The sequence below is a fragment of the Homalodisca vitripennis genome, chromosome X, assembly GCF_021130785.1.
Source record: "Homalodisca vitripennis isolate AUS2020 chromosome X, UT_GWSS_2.1, whole genome shotgun sequence".
Classification (NCBI taxonomy): Eukaryota; Metazoa; Arthropoda; class Insecta; order Hemiptera; family Cicadellidae; genus Homalodisca; species Homalodisca vitripennis.
The window spans coordinates 86,143,812-86,167,213 of record NC_060215.1 but is presented as its reverse complement, the minus strand read 5'-3'; the positions used below and the strand labels follow the sequence as shown (position 1 = coordinate 86,167,213).

The 23,402-nt window shown below is 39.1% G+C and overlaps 1 protein-coding gene across 1 annotated transcript in view; it reads left to right on the top strand.

Annotated features, from left to right (window-relative positions):
• LOC124369305 (tyrosine-protein phosphatase 99A-like) overlaps nucleotides 1–23,402 on the top strand; it is a 92,866-nt gene that overhangs the window by 49,599 nt on the left and 19,865 nt on the right. Inside the window, exons 8-9 of the mRNA XM_046827243.1 lie at nucleotides 5,141–5,266; nucleotides 22,924–23,090. Of these exons, the coding sequence (XP_046683199.1) occupies nucleotides 5,141–5,266; nucleotides 22,924–23,090 (293 nt within the window). The remainder of the gene's footprint in view (nucleotides 1–5,140; nucleotides 5,267–22,923; nucleotides 23,091–23,402) is intronic.

Below are 23,402 nucleotides of genomic sequence, written 5' to 3'. Positions count from 1 at the left end.
AAATAAGAACTATTAGTAGGATAAGTCGACTACAGCAATTACGTTACATTTAAAAAATTTAAGCTACACAAACAAATTATTGTAAAAATACCTTTTTCCCAATTAAAAACATATATATATATACAGTAGAGTCCCGGTAATCCGAGATGAATGGGACCGAATGTACCTCGAATTGTGAAGAACTCGAATTATACGGAACACTTTGAGAAAAATTGGGTTATAATTAGAACTGAAGGCAAACAAAAGAAATATGCTTTTATTACAAATACCAGCATTAAGAAATTACTTACAGAGGTCCAAAGATGCAATGTTTACTTAAAAAAAAACTGTCTAGAGTTTTTTGTTTCACCACACTGCAGCGTTTGCGGGCAGCCATGTCTCTCCACCGCCGAAGCAATAACGTGTCTGCCGCTGTCGCCTCTGCTTGCTGCTCTACGTAGCGCAGGGCCGCATCCAGTGCCGCGTAGCCGTCGCTGTGAGTCATTGCCGGGTCTGTATCCTGCACACTTCCTCACTCCCGTCAGTTGTCATGTCTGTGACCATCTCAACTATGGTGTCGTCTGTTGTCTCTAACTGTTCGTCCCTACTCATCCACTCTCCAATATCAGTTTGATTTGTCCCATTGCAACCAGGAAGTCTGTTTATTAAATTTATTAACGGTAGATCGTCATCTTCATCATCATTTTCAATTTTACACACTCCGATTTTCTTCCATGATTTCTGGATTGTTTCTGGTTTAATTTCGCTCCAAGCTTCAGCGATCCAATAAATAACATCCTTGATTGTGACTTTTTTCAGGAAATCTTTTATGGTTGCCTCTCCTTCAATTGTTTGAAACATTGATTGCAACAAACGGCGTCTGTACTTTTTTTCAAAGTTTCAAGTACGCCTTGGTCCATAGGCTGAATGAGGCTGGTCACGTTTGGTGGCAAAAACATCGTACGTATGCCATCGCATTGCAGTTCCCCTTCATCTGGGTGTGATCCTGCGTTATCAAGTGTTAAGATGGCTTTAGAGGGTAGGTTGCTTTTCTTCAAAAACTTTTTGGTTTCAGGAACAAACTCACAAAAAACCAGTTTTTAAAAATTTGTTTGTCCATCCATGCGTTTTTTTGGTTTGTATAAGTTGCTGGAAGCGTTGAAATAGACATGTTTTTAAACGCACGAGGCTTAGCAGACTTGCCAATGACAGTTAGTTTTAATTTATGGCTTCCCGACGCGTTTGAAGCGGCTAGCACAGTCAGTCTCTCTTTGCTTTTTTTGTGACCCGGAGCAGCTTTTTCCTCCCGTGAAGCTAGAGTTTTTGATGGCAAAGTTTTAAAATTCAAACCAGTTTCATCACAGTTGTAAATCTGATCAGGTGTTAAATTTTCACTTTTAATAAGATTTCTTAACTTTTCACAGAACTGAACAACTGCCTCGGAATCCGCCGAAAGTTTCTCCCCACAAATTTCTAACTGCCTCACGCCATAACGTTTTTTCCAACGGTCAAGCCATTCTACACTTGCCGTAAAATCTTCCTCACCTTCATTGATTTCATTGCGAAAGTACAATGCCTTTTCCTGTAAAATAGGTCCGGAAATAGGACGACCTTTGTTTCTTTGTTGACAAAACCATAAAAATAGGGCCTCGCTAGTTTTTTCATACTCTGCTTTTTTCATAGACTTCCGCTCATTAGTATACTTTTCCGAGCACTTTTCTGATGCAAATTTTTCAATTTTATCGCGACTCCTTCGCCAGTCACCAACTGTCACTTCACCAACTCCGTACTCGGCAGCTAATTTTTTTAACGTTTCACCTTTATCAAGTCTTTTAACCCCTTGAATGCTGTGATACTCTTGCAGTACTGACACCTCACTGCGGGGTTTTTTTTGCCACTTTGCAACCAAAATTAATGTTAATCATTTTATTGGCAAAAACAATATTATAACAGCACTCTGAGTACTATTTATTTAGAGGGCCAGTTCCAGAATACAATAAGGAGTAATTAGGGGGAAACCCGTATTTTTTATATAATGGGATGGTGGGGGGGAGGGGGGTTGAAGGAACTAAAGATGGGTAGGAAATTATCTGTTTATAATTCTTTAGCAAGTGAAAAATAATACTCACAATGAAAGAAACGTATTTATTTAGAACATTTGTTTGTATTTACACTTTGTAAAGCTCTTTGAGTTATTATTCAATAATTTTTGAGTTCGTGGAATAGTGCAAAACACGGCACCACACACAGCCCAACATCGCATTCAGCGCACTGGTAGCGCGATTCGCGGCGTTTCTGTTCTCCTTGTTTTGTGTTTTTTACAAACGTGACAAATACGTTGTGCATTTTCTTTTTTTCCGTGGATGGTACAAGAGATGGAAAATGACGCTGTGTTAGACGCATTGGATTATCACCCACAGAGGGTCGGCCACCTTTCTGTTTTGTCCGTGGTTCCAAATTATCAGCCATTATTTGGCGAACAAGCTCTAGGTGGAACTGCTGCAACGTTGGTTTTCTGCCTGTTTGACCAAAGGTATATGGCATGTGCATTTAATATAGACATATCCAAAAAATGGAAAAAAAAAGCTTCTTATACCATCGAGTAGTTCGGCGTACACATTCTACATTGACGATCATCATGTCCGACCTGTCAAACTGCTCCCATGTTTTGGTTGTAGTCATGAACAGATATGGGTTTCACAATGGCCGCTTTTGTTTTTCTGTCTAGTTTACCAGTAGATACCATCTCATCTTTGTGCTCCGATGTCAGCATGACAAACTTCTCGTTTATCAATCCCACCTGACTGCTATACTTGTGCATTATTTAGGGCTTCCCGCTCACCTACTTCTAGCTCTTTCTGAAACTGTGGCATTCCCAATCTTATAGATTTTACTGTCCCACAAGCATTAGTTTTGTTTTTGTGCAAAAATGTAAATAAGTCGGGACTGGAATACCAGTTGTTGTCAATAAATAAGCAGTGGCCTTTGTTGAGATAATTTTGGAGAAGAGTTGTCACAATTGCTCCGGAAATACCAAGATTTTTCGGAATTGGAGTAGTCAGTGTCTTTCCCATATAAACAATGCTATCAAGTATGTAAACCCGTCTCACAATCACATAACAGGAATAATTTAATTCCAAACCTACTTCTCTTTGAGGGATGAACATTTTGAAGCCAAGCTGTCCTTTGAAAAGCAACAAACTTTCGTCAATGCATAGATTTCTAAAATGGTTTGAAGTTGCGGGAAAATGCTGCCCTGAAAATATCAACCACTTCCTTTATTTTACTAAGTTTGCCATGAGCGGGAGGAAGTGTATTATCAGAAAAGTGCAATAAACGCAAAATAATAAAAATACCTGTCTCTAGACATGCATTTAGAGGACACTATTCTTATGAAGAGGTCACTCGACCAATAATCTTCAATGGCTATTTTTTTTGTTATGTACCATCAACATTGTAGTAGCCAAAAATAACTTCATTTCTTTCTTCGTAATTGGGACCCACTTTTTCAATCGAGAGTGTTCTGAAGGGGGGGATGTGGAAACAATGTACTCAAACTGTTTGTTTGTTTCCAAAACAATTAAATCTAACAATTCGTCAGTAATAATTTTTTCAAAGCAATACAGTTCAGAACAATTCTCTGAAAATGTGTCTGAATCCACTACCCCACTTTTCCGAATTATCAAATTCAAAAACTTGTGGAATAAAATCAGTTGATGTCCATGAATGAGTGTATTTAGTTTTATTTATATTAACCCCTTCGTTTTTATTACTTTGGTTTTTTGATTTTACTTTAGGTTTGAACAGTTTTTTTCTCTCTATCTTATTCTTTTTTCTATTTACATTAGAGGGTAGTTTTTTTTTCGTTTAGAAATTACCCTACTCGGTCCAGGTAAATTCTGTTCCTCAACGATGTCAAGATCACTAACCTCCTCTAATAATAGTGTATTACAATCAAGATCCAAGTCGGATTCAGATTCACTTACCGATAATGTTGGCTGGTATAAAGGGTCAGTATCAACAACGTCATCATCCTCTGATAAATCACTCAAATCCAATCCTATTTCAGAACTCGGCATTTCTAAAAATCTTCTAATCTCATAATCGCCTTCGTTATCCATAGACATAATGGTAGTCTAATTATCCAACAACAACAAAATTATGTCCAGTAGTAATACTATACTAGTAATTATATTTTATATAAATAAACACTATATAAATAAAACACCTCAATAAGTCCGAAAACACATAAAAGCACAAGACAAGACCACTTCTGTGACTGACATTTGACAAAACTTATTCAGAACAGAAATGCACGTGGTTTTGTGGTAGTTGAAATATAATATATCAGGTAGCAGCACCAATCAACAAGAGAATAGTGTCCAGATAGTTCATATTGAGGCCGCTAGATGGTGTGGGCCCCTTTGTTCAGTAGTAGTGGACTACAACAAAGAGATACATCAGTGTTCCGTACATTTACGGGCGTAGCAGTGAGGGCTCCGCGGACGAAAACGTATATGTACGTTTTACAGCAGTCAAGGGGTTAAGAGCTTCTAGTTTTGTTTTTATCGGTACAAACTTTCTTTTACTTTTTGAACTCATAGTTCACTGTACAATGAACACATAAACACTTCAAAAAATACTTTTTTACTAAAACTTAATATTTAGACAACGAGTACTGTACGTTTTAAATAACAGACGGGTAAGCGCACTGCGATCGTAATCTAGAACAACCGTACCGCAGTCGAACGTGATGAGCAACGAACTGATTTATTTTTAGACAATACGGGGCGCGATGTTCCGTGGCCTTGACAATAGGGTGGGGGTGGGGCGGTGCAAATGAAGTGGCACTGATGAGTCAGGCTGCCGGCTTCTCCAAGTAGCCTAGCACTCAGTTTACAGACATGCGCTCGAGTGTGTTGTACAAATATGTAAATATCACATTTTATTTTTTTACATTTGTTGGCTCGGATTTAACGGAACCTCGGACTATCGAGACTCGAACTATCGGGACTCTACTGTATATATATATATAACACATGCATCATCCAAAGATATAGGCTAATTAAAGTTTTTTTAAAAATCCATTTATTATAGTATAATGACGTATTCCACATATACTTTCCTGTAATAATTAACAGTTTCTGAAACTATTTTTCAGAGGAAATGTGACATGTATTGGCCGAAAGAAGGTACAGAGATTTATGGCATGATCCAGGTCAGGCTGATCAAAGAAGATATTTTAGCCATGTATACGGTGCGCACACTGTCCATCTTACATTCAAAGGTGTGTAGTCATAGGTCTTATATAATACTGTTGTATCAAATAGTGTTTCCAATGATTTTGTTTGTTATAATACATATTTAAATTATAAATGGTTAAACCTCTTTCATATTAAAAAATTGTACAAGCATTTTGAAGTTTTGCATACAGATTTTAGAAGGTGTTTCAAAAGAGGGTTAGTCGTTCTTTCGTAGTTTGTTCATATAGTTTGTAAGATACCAGTAGTGGCCTCCTTGGATTAGTCACTTTTTATGTTAAATTAATGTTGTCTCATAACTAGTAAAAACTACACAAATTTGAACTGAGATTTAATTTGGTGTGATTATTAGGCTTGTAAAGAATACTTTCTAAATATCTTTTAGGACCAAAATGGTCTGACAGAATTTACAAATTATTTCATTTTAATCCTCAAATCCTTCTCTTAATCCATTCTATGTAGATACAATCAAATCAAATATCTTTATTCCTGGAATGTTGTACATTAAAACATTGAATAGTGTCAAAAATGTTAAAACTTATAACTAATCAGTAAAGCTCTAGAACTAAACACAGATAATGAACTATACATGTATATGTCATTAACCAAAGCACTTGACAAACAAGCTCCTTCTTTCAGCGAACTCCTGCAATGAATAGAATGGCCTTTCAAGCAAATATTGTCTTAATTGTTTTTAAACCTACTACCATTTGGCTGTCAAGAAATAGTATTTGGTAGTTGGTGCATAAATTTTGTTCTAGTATAACATTTTTGTTTGAAAAAAATTCTAAATTATGCTGAGCTACTTTTCTACCAAGCGTGTTGTAGCGACTGTAGTCGATTGAGAGGCAGTACAAAATTGTTTGACATGTTTTAATGTCTCTAAATTATACATTTTTATACAATCAGACATTTGGTACAGTGCATAGAGACCACTGGAAATGTCTGCATAACATGATTAACATGTTTATTCTAAGAAAGATGCTGGTCAGTGAGGAGTCCCAAAAATGTTGTACTTTCAGCTTGATGCAATCTATCACTATCAATGAAAATTTGTTTCTATTAAAAAAAGATTAAACCGAGCATGCGCCTTCCCATGTATTCTAAAGCTACCAAGGTAACTTGTCATATGAAATACTATCAACAGCTATGGTCAGGTCCAAAAATACTCCAATCACTTTTTAATGACGACCTACAGCCTCTATAATAGACTTAATAAAGTTTATACCTGTTGTTATTGTAGATTTTCCAGCTCGAAATCCGTGTTGTTTGTGATCTAATAACTGGTTTTCCTCTATATAATTTAGAAGTTGAATGTAAACAGCATGTTCAAAGGTTTTGGAAGACAGGAAGTAGTGAGATTGGCCTGTCTTTTAGAGCAGGGTCTTTTAGATTTCCTTACCGAAAACGCATGTTAGTAAAAGAAAGGTTGGAGTCTGGCGAACACTGCAAGGAAATTTTTTGCATTATAAGCTCATCTGCTGCTGAAACAAAGAAATTATTAAATACATTAGTTACTGCAACAAGTTGACTAAATAATTTGCTTTTATAATGCACCATTACATTGGAGTTGAAGTTTGGTTGTTTGCCCACTTCAGATTGGATTACTTGGGCTATAAGTCTTTTAATACGAGTTTGAAGTTTTCAAATGAACACTCTGTATATGATATTATACATTTACAAAAGATTCAATAAAATAATGTTTGGGTGTTCTGTACAGACAGACTGACACAAAAGAAAATTGTTCTAAATTCTTTGTAGGTAAAAACAAAGTCATGTTTTCATGGAAAATATAATTCAATAGATTGTAGCAGATGTAAGTTAGACTGAGTTGCAAATTGCAACATGGTGGTTGGATGCAAATAATTTGAAAACTGCTCTGTAAGTTTATAATCTGATTTTCCAGTTGTATGTTTCTTTTAGCATATAACTGTTATTTCCATTCCTTTTACTTAACATAAACATTAACTGGAGGAATATTTAATGTTGCAAATGGTGTCTTCCTGTAAAAAGAGCTCTAATACTCATGGCTGGATTTGCATTTCATCAGCAACACTGAAAATGTTCTCTTCTAAGCAATGGTCCTCTAATGAATCTTAATGTTGAATAACTTGATATATGGTAGAGATAATTTTGACCAGTTCACTGCATGCTGTTCGTTTATACTAGGGAAGAGTTTATGAGATTTAGCCATACTTGCAAACAAAGTTCATTTATTTATTTATTTATTTCCAACGGTTCCACCATTTATACATGAGTTTACTTAACTAAGGATAAACTAATCAAGATGGCATACAATGACTAATAACTGTGGTAACAACAATCGTAGTAATAACATACAAAAGTCAATTCAATAATACATCATATAACATAACAAAACTAGTAATGATAACAGACAACACAAGGAAGACATTATGCAATAATTTATAACAATACGCAACAATCATACCAAATAATGCAGGAGCAACTAGCAAAGAGAAACAGAACAATGTAACAATTATGATAATAATAACTTAACAATGAGATAAATATATAAAAACATGCAACGATATAGATATATTAGAATGTAACAATGAGATAAATATGTAACAGTATAAAAATTATAAAAGTATATGTAACAGAATAACAAACAGATAAATAATAACAATTTTAAATACTGAAGATGAGGTGTAATGTGACAGTGTGTGTGTTCACAGTTCACAGTTCAAATCATCTTTATTTCGAAAAAAATACAAAGTACAGTACAGTACAAATGTTGCCAAGTGCTGTAAAGCACGTGTGGCAAAAAATATTGTTGGCACAATTCTTAACCCTCCTTCGGTCGCACCTGAAACGTTACATGACAGGTCGCACTGTATCAAATTGATACATTTCTATTTAAACTAATTTCAGTGGTATTTACTCCAATATAATCATATAATATATTATATTTATAGGTTCTAAAAATATGTCTTATGCTTTTCAAATATCATAGTTGTTTTTTAAATGTAGTTTAAGAAATATTAAAAATATTTTACAAAAAGTGTGCACTCAAACCAAATTGTTATTGAAACAGGAATGGTCGCACTGTATCTATTTGATACACATTTGGTAAATTACATGGATTTGAAGAAATAACACGCAATAACGATCAGGAATAATGGAATATATTTATATTGAAACTAGTTACATATATTTTGCCATTGTTTAGCCAAACAATTGCAGTACAAAAAGTAGTTGTTTCTGTCGCTAAAAATATAAGATATTTCTATCAAAAGTAAAATACAGTAATACCACTATATATATAATGAACCCAAGAACTTATGTACGAAGGAACATTGTTTTACATGTTCGGATAGCAGCGTACGCACACAACCTCTGTATGTTCATTGCAGATGGTTTTCTTACACTTTCTGCAAAGTGTTTTTGTAAGTCGGGTTCTCTTATCAAGCTTGCAGAACTCACACCTTGTCCGCATCTCTAACTGTGGCCTCTCTCTATTTACATCATTTTCATCCCGGCCAGCATTGCATATTTTCTTCAGTCCATGTTGAATGTGCAAGGGAATCCCTCCAACTGGTATGGTCTCACACCTTCGTTGAATGTGTTCAGCTACAAGGGAGTTACTGAGTTCTCGTAGAAACAATCTTCTAATTTTGGTGACAACGTCATTTCCAAATGAAACTACTTGAGCATTGATGCCTGCTACATTCAACAAGGCATAAAAAATTACCATCGGCCATCGGCGGGTACTTCTGGCAACGTTGTACGAAGCACATAACTTGTCAACACAGTCTACACCAGACTTTGTGTTATTGTTGTGCAAGACAATTTCAGGCTTATTTGTGTGAGCATCAATTTTGTCACTGAAATGTAAGCTTGATATCAACGAAACATTTTTTTTTTTTGTACATATGATACCATTGTTGAATTTTCACCATACACGAAATAGGTTGACTGCAAAGGTCTTCCTTTTGTACATGTCAGCTCAGAAGGAATACCAGGCCGGTTTTTTTAATCGTACCAACAAATGATCATTTTTTTTCTTTCAAAGGTCAACAAGGCTTACCGAACTGAACCAATTATCGGCAGTAATGTTCCTGCCGCTTAACAACATCGTCCGACTTATTGCTGACCCAGAAGGGCCGTCTGGCTGTTTAGCGCAGTACACTTCAAGATTGCTAGTGTAAAATGTTTTAGTGTCACAAAGAGCAAATATTTTGATGCCATATTTTGCTGGTTTTGAAGGAATATACTGTTTAAAGTGGCAACCACCAAGAAAGGCTTCCAGTTTTTCATCGATAGTTACATTTTCTCCGTGAGAGTAACATTTTTTACAGTTACCTACGAAGTCTGTAAATATCTCTCTGATAGCGGCTAAGCTATCAATCTCTTTACGCTCGTCTCGAGTACTTCTAACATCAAATCTTAAGCATCTTAGGAGAAATTTAAACCGTCTGAGACTAAACGTCATTCTGCATTTTTCTATGCCGAAACCATCGGTAGAAAATGTCTCATCCAGACTTTGCCTGTTTGACTTGAAAACTCCTAAAAGGTAAAGTATGCCTATGGACGCCTTTATTTCGATCAAGTCAGTGGTTTTGGCATCACGAAGTCTAGTGTACTTTAGCTGTACAAGGGTAATATACTCATTTGTATGCAAAACAATTTTTTCTAACATTGAATCTGTGAAAAAGTTGGACCAACAATCTAATTCGGATTTGCTTTGACGTGCAGACCCAATCACGCCAGACGTCGCAAAATGTTTTGTGGCTGTGTTCTTTGATTGTACTGCCTAGGTCTTAAGAACCACTTAATTGTATCATTCTTACCCCATTTAGCTGTCAAAAACAAGTTGTCTTGTGCATCTTCTTCGCGAACCTGACGTTGTAGAGGTGGTGGCTGGTTGATCACCTGCGGCTGTGGCTTGTCAATCACCTGCGGCTGTGGCTGGTCGATCACCTGCGGCTGTGGCTTGTCGATCACCTGCGGCTGTGGCTGGTCGATCACCTGCGGCTGTGGCTGGTCGATCACCTGCGCCTGTGGTTCATCCAACATCATTAGTTCGTCATCAGCACTCTGTTCTGTATCGGAGTTTTCTTCTCTTTCTTCAACCACATCTTCACCGTCTATATCGCTATTATCACCATCAATGTATTCTAACCTTTCATTCTCTTCTTCACTTGTATCAGAAAATAAGAGGCGATGGACAGTTTCCTGCAACAGAAACGATCGCACTGCATCACAATGAAACTGTAAATATGATACGTGAACGGTCGCACTGCATCAAATTGATACCGTAAATCTGAAACGGGAATGGTCGCACTGTATCTAATTGATACAGCTCCGTAAACACGCTCTTTTCAAGGTCAGGCGTAGTACTGCCAGTTCAGGGATGAGGAGAGGGAAGCCCATTAGGAAGGGGATGGCAATATGCGCGTGCATCGTGAAATAGCACGGAGGAGAACGTGCATGCGTATCAAATTGATACAGTGCGACCGATGGAGGGTTAAAAGCTTAAAATGTCTCTGGTCTTGTGTGCAGGCTATGCTATACTATATTTGAATAACATCTGCAAATCAAACAAAACAAACAATTATAAATAATTTAACAAAATTGGAACAACAATAACAGATAAAGAATAACTGAGTGACAATAACAAAGCAATAACAAGGAAATCAATAACAAAATGATTGAATAACAAGAAAAGGTCAACAATAACAGGATAAATACAACAGCAACAAGATAAATGCAACAATGACAAGATTAATACAATGCTTAAATAAAATTAACATATAAAATAACAATAATAATAATTTACTTTCGATTTTTACCTATCCTAAAAATAATCTACTACAAAAATGTTTTGCTTTAATTTAAAACTTTGGTTTACCCTCAAACAGCAATGTACTACCATACTCTAAAAGAAACCTATTAAACAACCTAACACCAGAATAACAAAATTGCCTTCTAGAAATTTCCTTTGAAAAATTAGGTAATAATAAGATTACATTATTGGAAGAGCGTGTGTTTACTCTATTTTCTTTAAAACTATAATTTTCAATGTTTTTAAAAATGTGGCAAAGAGTACATAAAGCATACAACTGTTTAAAATTTAAAATATCTTCTTGTTGAAATAAGTGTGTAACAGGATCAAACTTTCTTAAATTATAGATATTTCTCACTGCAAATCTCTGAGTTAGTACTACAGGCTGAAGGATAGTTTCATACGTACTACCAAAATGAATAATTCCATATCTTAAAGTACCTTCGAACCACGAGGTGTACAGTTGTTTTAGATGTTCTGCTCTAATAAAATTTTTCATATGGTACAATGCATAGTTAATTTTTCTTAACTTAACACTTAATGCATCAATGTAATAATTCCATTTTAAATTTCGGTCAATTATTAATCCTAGATTTGGTGACTAGTTCCAAATCATGATTAAGTGATCATGTGATTAAGTGTAATTCTACACTTAGCATCAGGGCTATTGTGTTCAGGAAGATTATACACCATGACGTTTAATGCTCGTCGAGTACGCTCATTTATCTCAGTAACAACATTTTCCATACTATTATTTGCTGACTTAGGGATGTCCTGTATTAATTTTTCCAGGGTGGTTATTTTTGCCTCATCAGAAACGCGATGCTCAAGCGACTCAAGATTTTTATTCAAACTTTCAACTTGGTCAACTCACTATCTGATCAACTTTACTAGGAATAGGTGTAAGTGTATCTATTTTATCTGTCAGGTTTGTAATCCTATCGTTCAATTTGGACAACTGAGTGATGAGGATATTTTTTTTTTTTTTTTTTTTTTTTTTTTTCCTTCTGAGGGAAGAGGACACTTTGTCCCCGCACTTAGTCCTAAAAGGACCTTTGCGCCTCCCTTACTTTTATTTGTGCCCTCAAAAATCGAGGCTTTTGCAAAAACCAATCAGATTTAAGGGCTCCTGTTCTCTGATGTCCTTGGGGCTGAGGAGATATGCTCCCAAGTATCTTTTCCTAGTCTCTACGATGGCAGGACAATCCAACCAAATGTGCTCTGCTGACTCCTCCTCCTCTCCACAGAGTCTACATTCGCTGCTCCTACTAAGGCCTACCTTCACAAGGTGCTTCCTCAGAGGGCCATGTCCTGTCAACATTCCTAATATCAGTCTTATATCCTCCTTATTCTGGTCTAGGAGAGCTGTCCACCCTTTTGCATAAGGAGAGATAAACATTTTCGATATTCTTAAACCCGAGGCTCTGCTCCAATTCTTGTATCTTGTCCTCTTTTCCCAATCTTTAACCAGAGCTTTAATGCTGGAGAAGGATATTCCACAACCTGGCTCAGGCCCCACCAATATGGATTCTGCTCCCTTTTTGGCAAGGATGTCCGCTTTTTCGTTTCCATGAATTCCTTCATGACCCGGCACCCATCCGAGTGTTACTCTGTTATTTGTTGCTAGCTCTGCTAGGGCCTTCCTGCATTCCCAGACCGCTTTCGAATTAATCGAACAGGTATCCAGTGCCTTCAGTGCAGCCTGACTATCAGAGAGTATAAGGTATGATAATCCTTTTGTCCCCAACTGTGTGAGTCTTCTAGAACATGAATCTATTGCCATGACCTCCGCCTGAAAAACTGAGGCATGTCTTCCTAAGGGCACAGCCATGTCAACTCCAGGTCCATGTATTCCATATCCTGCCCTTGAGTCTAGGAGTGAACCATCGGTGTAAAACTTCAGGACTCCTTTTTTAGGGTAGGCCTCCCTTTTAATCCATTCCTCCCTACTTCCGATAGAGACCGTGTATGGTTTTTCAAAGGAGTATTTCTTAACCATAGTATCAGATACTTTGGTTAGCATTTCAGCCTCAGGGAAATTTTCCAATATCTTCATGTGGCCTTCTAGGGAGGTAGCATTTATTACCTTTGTTCCTAGAAGCTTCATTGCGCTCATCGCAGCTGTTCTCATCACTTCCTGGCCAAGAGGAGTATAACCCAGAACCGCTTCCATTGCTAGTGTTGGGCAGGAGCTCATTGCTCCCGTGATGCTTAAGCAAGCTAACCTCTGAAGACTCTGTAGCCTTTTTGCAGCTGTTGTTTGTTCGACCTTCGGCCACCACACTAAAGCAGCATATGTGACCATTGGTTTTATTATGGTTTCGTAAATCCAATATATCATTTTGGGTTTAAGTCCCCATTTAAATCCAAAGAGTCTCTTACAGGCCCCAAGGGCCATTATTGCTTTGGATGTCTTGTTTCTAATATGGGAGTTCCAAGTGAGCTTCTCATCCAGGATTAAACCCAGATACTTCACTTCTTTTGTTTGGTTAATGCTGATTCCCTCCAGGACCGGTTTAGCTAGCTGGAATTTCCTTTTCCTGGTAAAGGTAATCATATTAGTTTTTGATGGGTTGATCCGCAGACCTTCCCCATGACACCAGTTGCTTATGAAGTTCAGTTCTGTTTGTATTAGGCGTTCCAGCCTGCCAATGTTTTTCCCTTTAATCATAAGCACTAGGTCATCCGCATAACATAGTAGCCTTATCCCCCTCTTCTCTGCTTTTCTTAGGAGATCATCCACTACCATCGCCCACAGGAGAGGAGACAAGACTCCCCCCTGGGGGCAGCCTCTTTGGGCCGTGATCGCAGCCGATTCGTCCCCGTACTTGGCTTTCACCTGTCTACTTTTTAGGAGGGCTACTATCCATTTGACTACGTCTGGGGAAACTCCAAAACGCTCCATCGCAGTCTTCATGGATTGATATGCTACTCGGTCGAAAGCTCCTTCAATGTCCATGAAGACGCTGACTAGGGCTTCCTTTTTTTCGAAGGTATTCTCCACCTCTCTCACTAAACTGTGGAGAGCAGTGGTGGTTGATTTTCCTTCTATGTATGCGTGTTGTGTGGGACTAAGTGGGTGTACCAGTAATATTACGTCCCTTGTGTGTCTATTTATTATTTTTTCCATAGTTTTCACCATGAAGGAGGTTAGGCTTATGGGTCTGTACGAACTGGGTTTTGTTGGATCCCTGTCATTTTTCCGCAAAAACACCACTAGTGCTATCCTCCAATTCTTTGGTATATATCCTAGGGCGAAACTGCTTCTAAATAGAATGCTAAGGGTATTTAATAGAATGTCCAGCCCCTCTTGAAGAAGGGCTGGAAAAACTCCATCCGCCCCAGGAGATTTAAATGGCTTGAACGATCTTATCGCCCATTTAATTCTTTCGTGTGTGAATAGTCTGTTAGACACCTGTCTGGCTTTTGCCACCTCCCGACTGGATCCCCCCCCATATAGAGAATAAGTATCCTCATTACGAGTTAGCTGACCCCCCGGGAAGTGTGTCTCCAGAAGTAGTTCTAAGGTCTCCTTCCTGTTCATTGTTAGGTCACCATTGTCCTTTACTAGAGTCCCCATAGGATTTGTATGCTCCGTTTGGAGAGTTTTTTGAAGCCTGGATGCCTCGGGAAGACTGTTAATATTTTTACAGAAATTCCTCCAGGTTCTTCTTTTGTTTGTTCTAAGTTCTTTCTTATATTCATTTTGGGCCTGTAGATAAGGGAGCCAGTCGTCTGTCCTTTTTGCCCATTTTAATAATTTCCTCGTTTTGTTTCTTAATGTTTCCAACCTCCCAGTCCACCACGGCACATCCCTCTTCAACCGGTTTTGCCTGGGAGGACAGTTTTTCTCGTAGGCCTTTATTATAGCTTGCTCTACTATTTGTGCAGACCTTTCTAATTCAAATTCATTTTTCTGAAAGGGTCCTATTTCTTCCAACTCTTCTGCCAGGGACTCTCTGTAACCTCTCCAGTTGGTCGATTTAGGAACCCTGTGGGTCACGTATCTTTCCCCTATCTCCTCTATGTCGAACCTAATTGGACAGTGGTCCGATAGTGAGACCTCCTTGGAGACGTGCCACCTTACTATATTTATGTTTTTGAGTCCTGTAGATAGGGTTATGTCCAGGACTTCTTTCCTATTTCTAGTTATAAAGGTTGGGCTTGACCCTCTATTCTCTAACACTAGATCATTGCTGAACATAAACTGTAGAAGTTCCTCACCTCTCTTGTTTGTGTTCGTACTTCCCCAATACGTGTGGTGAGCATTGCAGTCGCAGCTGAGAATGAGGGCCGAGCCTCTGTCTCTGCAGCTCTGCAATAGTCTTTCTAGTTCTTTTGGTGGGCAGCATGTTGACGGGTTGGGGAAGTAGGCTGAGGCTATAGTAACCTCTCTGTCCCCTTGCAGTGAAGCCACCTTCACTGTAGCCGCCACCAGATCCCTTGTTATTAGATCTGTAATCGGAAAGACTGTTATTAGTTTTGAAGTTAGAATACAAGTTCTTGGGTTTTCAATTGTTCGATCATAAATGAGATTACCTACCTGAGTTGTCAGTCCTCTGATGCAACCTCTATTGATCCAAGGCTCCTGGATTAGGGCGATATCCAGGCCTGTTGAGATAAACCTTCTTCCCAAGATGTCAGTTGCGCCCTTTGCATGGTGTAGGTTTATCTGTATTAGGCGCATACTTACGCCTTTTTCCCACCTCCCCCAGGTGGTCCATCCCCGTCTCTTCTTCTGGATTGCTTGGAGACTTTATCCCCTTTTCTTCCTCGAGCCGAGACGGATGGTCCTTTGAGCGAAGGTCCCTTCTTCAAGAAGAGAGAACAGGTGGGTCTTTCTTCTTCGACCGCTGCACTGGCTTGTGGAGTAGACCTTTTAGGTAAGGTATGTACAGATTGCTCTGACACCTTCGTGGCCTCCTCCACTTCCATCTCTTCAGCGGTCATTTTTTCTGTGGTGACCGTCTCAGATTTCTCTGTAGTCCCCTCTTCCCTTGTGGGTTGTTCTATGTTTCCTTGATGTTTTTTCTTCAGTCTAAGCTGAACTTTCCCAAACTTGTAGCCGATCCAAGGACCTTCCTTCTCAAGTTTGTTCGCTGTAGCGCAGTCGACTGCCAGGGTGAGTAGGACAGACTTCCCCTCGTCGCTTCTCCGCAGAACATTCCATTCTCCGACAGATAGCTCTTTGTTTTGTCCTTTTAAGAGCTTCATTATCTTTTCGGTTGTATCAAGTATACTGTCAGGAAGATAGACAGTCGCGATTCTCGCACGAGGGATTTCTTCCTCTGGTACTATCCTTAGACTGGCCTCTTCCCAAGGCTTTAGGGAGTCTTGCTTTCCTTTAAGCCATTCTGCTGTTTCCATGTTTTCGCAGGTGAAGATTAGAACCCCTTGTCTCCTGTTGATACCGTAGAATCTTGGAGAGTAGGGACCCTCCTGTTCCTCCACGATAGCTTCCAGGATGAAGCTCTGGATCTTCTCCATCTGTTCGGTTGTGAGTAGGGTCTCGGGAAAATTGGAGTGCAAGACCCCTACCCTTATACCAGCTACCGCTTGTTTGTAGGAAGGTTTCTGGGGTTGTCCAGATTGCTCCTTGCGTTCCCCTTGATTTCCTTCGTTCTTTGTTTTCTTCCTCTGGTGGGCCTCCGGAGTGGATCCTCAGAGTGAGGTCTTTTCGGTTTCTTTCCCTCTATTTGTTTGTTCAATTTTTTATTTCTTTCTTCTGGAATTGGTTTTAAGGCCAATTCCCTGGCTTCTTCTTGGGAATACCCTCTTTTTCGGAACCAGACCATGCGTTTCCTGGCGGCTCCACATAACTTAGGCAGTGCTGGGAGCTGTCTCTCGACTTTTGCTCCCTCTTCCTTCTGGTGATCGCCCTCCAGTATCGCATCTTCTTCATCGGTTTCGACTCTAACCGAGTCGGAGGCTATTGGACTTCTACTAGGAAGTCCGCCTGTTTTTTGGGTTTGATCAGGATTGCTAGGGTCAGAGCCCATCATCAATCCCTCTGTGTTTCGTGAATTTTCATCCACTTTTTGAGTGCTACAAGAGCTCTCTGGTTTTGTTTGTTTTTCTTTAAATTCTCAAATCAATCAATCAAATCAAATTCTTTTATTGCAAGGACAACATGTATGAGTTGCATAGCAAACGTCAATATTGTATGAGTCTATTCTAAAATTTTAAACATTCATACCACATTACCTCATTCAAACATACAGTTTTACAATCCCGCATCTTTCATTCCTGGCCAATGAAACCCACTTCAAACATTGGAGTCAGTCATTCCAATTGTGTGGTCTCCCAGTCGAATTCAAAAAACTCATCTGCATTATAAAATGCATGCGACACCAAAAGGCGTTTGAGACGAGCTTTGAACGCCTTGGGCGTTGGGGTAGTTTTTATAGAGTTGGGCAGTCTGTTGAGGAAATTAACACCTGCTTGCGAAGGCAAGCGTTCACAAACTACCGTTCTGTGTCTTCCCGTTAACGGTAGTTTTCTCTGCCTCGTGTCTCATACATGTGTATGTCCCGGCCTCTGGTTAAGGCAACATTTGTACATACAAAACATGGTTGTTTCTAAAATGTAGAGACACGGCAACGTCAACAGCTGCAATTTCTTGAAAACCGGCCTGCACGACTCTCTGTAATTGATTTTTGCGATGATTCGAATCGATTTTTTTGAAGTCTGAAAACTCTCTGGAAGAGAGTGTTTGCACACGCTCCCCACAGAAACCAGACCGTAGGACAAATGGGGATAAATCAAGCCGTAATACGCCGTTATCAGTACCTGACTCGGGCAGTATTTTGCTAAAGACCTCAGAACGAAAATTCCTGAGGAAATTTTTGGCACAAACGTGGTCAATATGATCATTCCAGGTCAACCCTCTATCAAGGTGTATTCCCAGGAATTTTGAAGAGCAGACTTCGTCCAGTGTGGAGTCCCCCAAGAAAACTACGGGTTTCACCAAGGTTTTCCACCACACGCAAAGAAAAATTCAAAACATTTGATTTTGATGAGTTTGCTGTGAGATTGAGGCTGTTGAAGTGTTGGACACAGTTGTTGATGTCAACAAAAAGCCTGTTGTTCCAAAACTTCACTGGATTTCCCACTGAAACAGAGAGTCGGTATCATCAGCATACTGCACTAGTTTTCCATGCCGAAGTGATGATCCTATGTCGTTGACATAGAGCAGGAAAAGCACAGGACTGAGTATGGATCCCTGTGGGACACCATATTTCAGTTTTATTGGCCTGGACAGTTGATTTGAAATTTGGACAACTTGGGATCTGTTGAATAGGAATTCAAAGGGGCACGCCTCGAATGCCATGAGACTCGAAGTTTGTCCATGAGACTCAAGGTTTGTACTAGCAGTGTGTTATGGTCAACGCAGTCGAATGCTTTGGACAGGTCAAGAAACACACTCATTGTGTGTTTCCCGATTTTCTATCCCCTCCACAATCATATCAACAAGACTAACAACTGCGTCAGTTGTCGATTTGCCCTTTCTGAACCCAAATTGTTCATCAGAGAGCTGATTGTATTTGTCCAAAAAAGAAAGCATTCTTATGAGAAAAAGTTTTTCAAATATTTTGCTCAATACTGGCAAAATTGAGACAGGCCTATAATTATTGATAGACAGCGGATCGTCTTTCTTAAATATTGGGACAACTTTAGCGACTTTCAGGAGGGAGGGGAAAACTCCACTTTGGAATGAAGAATTTATCAGTTGGGTTAATGGCCTCACTAAGTGCTTGAAGACACTTTTAATGAGCCATGTTTGACATCAGATTTAGATCGTTTGATTTTTTGGCTGGGAGCTGCTGAATAATTCGTTTAAGCTCATCCTCAACAACAGGCGCCAACACCATGGAGTGTGTGGGGCTCTGTCTTCGCGAGGGGCGTACTTGAGGTTCAGATGGTCGAGGACTCAGCCCACCAGCAACGGTTGCGAAAAACCCGTTTAAACTGGTTAGCAATCTCAGTTGCATCTTCCTCAAGTTTGTCCCCAATTTTAATTTTTGATTTGCTTGTGAACTTGTGATTTATTGTTAATGATGCTCCAAGTTGTTTTTGAAATGTTTTTGGAAGAGAGAATTGATTTGGAGACATCATATGCTTTTGCAGCTTGGATCACTTTTCTGTAAATGCTTTTATATTTCCCTAAAAAAAATGTTGAAGTTATCATTTGAAGTATTTTTATAAATTCCGAGAAAAAACTTTAATTTTTCTCTCTAGAAACCAAAATGCCTTTAGTGATCCAATGTTTGTTGTTTGATTTTTTTTCGCAAACACTAATTTTTCTGGTAGGGCAGCAGATGTTAAAATGAAAATTTAGAGTGTCGTTAAACGTTTTGAATTGCTGCTCTACAGGATCAGAATGAATTTAGAAAATTCCATGTCTCTTTAGACAGGGAAGTGTTGAGGTGAGCGATGTTTTTCTGGCCTTTACGTCTCTTACTGTTTGTGGTACTTTTGGGCTCCCTTTCTAATTTTATTTCCACTTATTATGACCTCTTGGCCATAGTGGTCGGAAATCGCTGTGTTTACCACAGACACTGCGACACTTGAGTGATTGGAGATGACGTTGTCGATAGCCGATTTAGTTGTAGCCGTAACTCCTCGTCGGAGTGTTGACAAGCAACTCAAGGTTGAATGACCTCAATAAATCGACTAGTCGAATGGTGGACTGATGAAATTTTGTCCAACGCGTCAATGTTAAAATCCCCCATTACGACGAATTTCTGACGTTGGTTAGTCAGTTTCGTAAGTAATTGTTCGAATTTTGAAAAGAAAGTGTCCTTACATCCGCTGGGAGACCTGTAAATTCCGATCACTAACAATTTAGATTTGTTTGTTTGCAAATTGAATTCCTACTGCTTCAAAGTCTTTTTCGGCTAAATCTTGGATCGGAAAGGGGGGAGAACATGAAATTTTGTTTCAGAAAAATTGCAACGCCCCCTCCTTTGGAGTGAGGTCGACAAAACGCGCAAGCCAATTTGTAATTTGGAATTTTGTAATGTGCGAGATTTTCCTCGTTAAACCAGTTTCAGTTATCACAAGGAGATCAGTTTTTTGATCCTCGCACATGAGTTGGATTTCTTCCAATTTGTTTGGGTTGCTGATTGTGCATTTTGGTGAAGCAGTCTTATTTCAATTTCTGGGTGATTATTTGAGATTTTCCGATTTTGTTTTGTTTTTGTTTGTCAATTTGGTCCTATGAGTTGAAGCGGGGTCCCTAAAAAAACAGATTCAACGTGTGATGTTGATGGTCTATATTGTCCTTCAGGCACTGTAGCAAGAGGAGCCATTCTCACCACATCCGCGTAGCTATCGAGCTGGAAAACCGGTGACCCGGGGCGGAGGTGAGCTGACCAGCGGAGGCGGCGGTGGTGGGGTCTCTGCTGGGGTGGCTGGAAGAGTGTTGGAGCTGGGAGCCGGTTGAGTAGGGGGCACTCCAGGCTGTAGCCCTATCCCTGCACGTGCCGAGAGACTCGCCAGATGGTCCAAATAAGCTCGGCCAGTAGACACTTGCCCTCAGGCCCAAGGTGCATTCCATGCCCAGTGAACCACCGCCTACTGATGGAGTTGAAGTTGAGTAGATGTAGACGTTTGTGTCTGACACACAACTCTTCCATATAGTTGTTCACCAGGCGGGTTTGTTGGTTCACTGGGTGGCGGGCAGGTAGGTCGTGTCTATGGGGGACAGTAGCCAGTAACACACTGGCCGGGCCTGTGCGGGTGAGGATGTGCTGCTCGAGGTCTCTAAAGATGGTCTGAGACTCTCCGGCTGCGATGTCGTTGGTACCGGCAAGTATGACGCAGCAGCTCCTCGATGGCGGTGGAGATGCAGATGTAACAGCACCCAGCTTGGCCCCAGGCTTGCAGACACCCGTCACTGAAGTCCTCAGATCCACTCGTTGTTGGAGAAGAGCTGCTAGACCACGCGCGTGGCTGTCACCCTCGATCACCACCGAGCTGAAATCCAAGGTTTTTCGTGACCCCATGTTGTCTGATTGCAATTGGCTAGTTTTCACTCTATTGCTATTTTTCTGTCTTGCATGTTGTTTCTTCTTTGCTTTGTTTAATATTTTCTACTATTGGATTTTATATTCTTGTTGACTTCTTGTTTTTCTATTTTCTTGTTTATAGTTTTTGATCGCGAAGGGATTGTATTTTTTTCTGTACTCATTGTGTTCCCACGAGTAGCGGAGATCTAAAGGTCACCCCAAGCATTGTCCCGCTCTACTTGGGGAAGGCTAGGTTTAAACTGGAGGTCGCCAGGTATCCAGAGTTCGCATATTTACGACCAAGCTCTCCCTTGATCACGCAGCCCTCGGCATATGCTGTTCCACCTTGGCTTGGATTAACAGAAGGAAAATTAGAATTAGAATAGTTTAAGATAGATTGTTGGGAAGATTACCCGACAGGTGAGAGTAGTGGGGAAAAGAAAGTTAAAAATTGGGATAGTTCAACAGAAAGCCCGCCAGATCAGCTCAGCCTGATCGGAAGTATAAAAGAAGACAAGATTTGGATCAGGCAGTTCCCAGGTGCACGCGCACGAAAAGTACAGCACTCAAGAAGAGAGAAGGTGGCTGTGCGTGTGCTTCGTGGACGCTCTGGCTTGGCACATGTGTTGGGGTATGAAGACCCCGCCACTTCGCACCCGAGTGATGAGGATATTCAGGGGCTGTTTCGAAGAATTAATGCAATCATCACGACTACAGGACCACTTTAGATTTTAATTTTTCGCCAGTTTTGAGTACTCTGTTTGAGAGAGGTTAACACACGAGGCATGGAACCATCTGTTACAAGGATCATCACATCTGACGCCTTTATCCTCATTAGTTACGACTATACAGCAAATTGGACATACTTCAGGGGAGGACATAATAGTTATGTAATAAGTACTGAGTAGGTGCAATGTAAAACGGTTGTATAGTATGAAGTATGTTTAATACAGTTAGTAACTAAAATCAACCAAGTATGATCAACATTACAATCAATAAGTTATAAATATCGAAGAATATATTTAGTTAATAATACGTAACACTGTAGAAGTTTACAATAATTATAAAAAGAAATAACAGTACATAAAGGAAAAACACAATGTCCCAGGTAAAGCGTGATGATAAACTGTTTATATAGTGCACACTTGAACTCCAACGATGGATTCAGAAGGCAGTGGATTTTGCCGAGTGCAGTTATTCTCTATGTAGAGCAGTGTTTCTGTTTCTCTATGTCTATGGTAGTGACGTGACGTATGACAATGTTCACATCGGGAATGGTGGATGTGGAACGACAAATTAGCTTGATTATGAAGCCTATCCTGACACTAAAGTTTAGATACTGGTGAAACAGTCAGGAAAATGTCCCAGGATAACAGACAGTCAATGAACACAGAGACTTATAGTTCTTTGCTGATCGCACTAGTGCAACCTCCTTGTGAAAAACACTTATCAAAACACATACATCACATATCTAGCCAGAGACGTTTCACTGTTCATTGTTCCATTCAAACCATTCATTAACTTACAGAGCAGTTTTAAAACTATTTGCATGAGGCCTCTACAACTTAAATTACCATAGCCAATTTTTGCAAATCAAGCGATTTCATAACTTTAAATTCTAACAGTAGAGAATTAAGTATTCAAGTTTGAAAAAAATGTAAATATATTAATTTTTCAATTGTTCTAATATTAACACTGGAAAATATTAAAAGTGGAATTAAAATCTAACTATTGAGATTTCATTTGTGTTTAAGGATTATTTTGTATTCATTAATAAAATACCTTTTTCCTAAAATTTGAAAGGTTTTAATATAGGAGTATAATTTTTTTTCCAAGATACAAGTTAACTTTAATTTTAATTTTTCAGACTAAAAGAAAAAAGCATGGATTCAACGAACGCCTGGTTTACCAGTATCATTACACCAACTGGCCTGACCATGGTACTCCAGACCATCCTCTTCCGATCCTCAGTTTTGTCAAGAAATCCTCTGCTTCAAATCCTCATGATGCTGGGCCTATTGTTGTACATTGCAGGTACATTAGATTTGTGAACTACAAGTAATTGTGTTGTGATGATTAATACATAGAGTAAACTATGTCATAAGTCCAATATCACTATAATGCTAATCTTTAAAAAAATGTTGTTTAAAATAAAATGTTTTATTTGTCCAAAACATTAACCATACTCTTTATGGTAACAGTAAATGAAAGATTTTATCTTAATTTTATGGTGAAGTGTCTTTTTTAAATATATTTGGATTGGATTGATAATAAAGAAAATTGTCGCTATGAACGTAATATTATGTCAAAAACTGTGAAGGAATTAATAAGACTAGTGAGGTATGT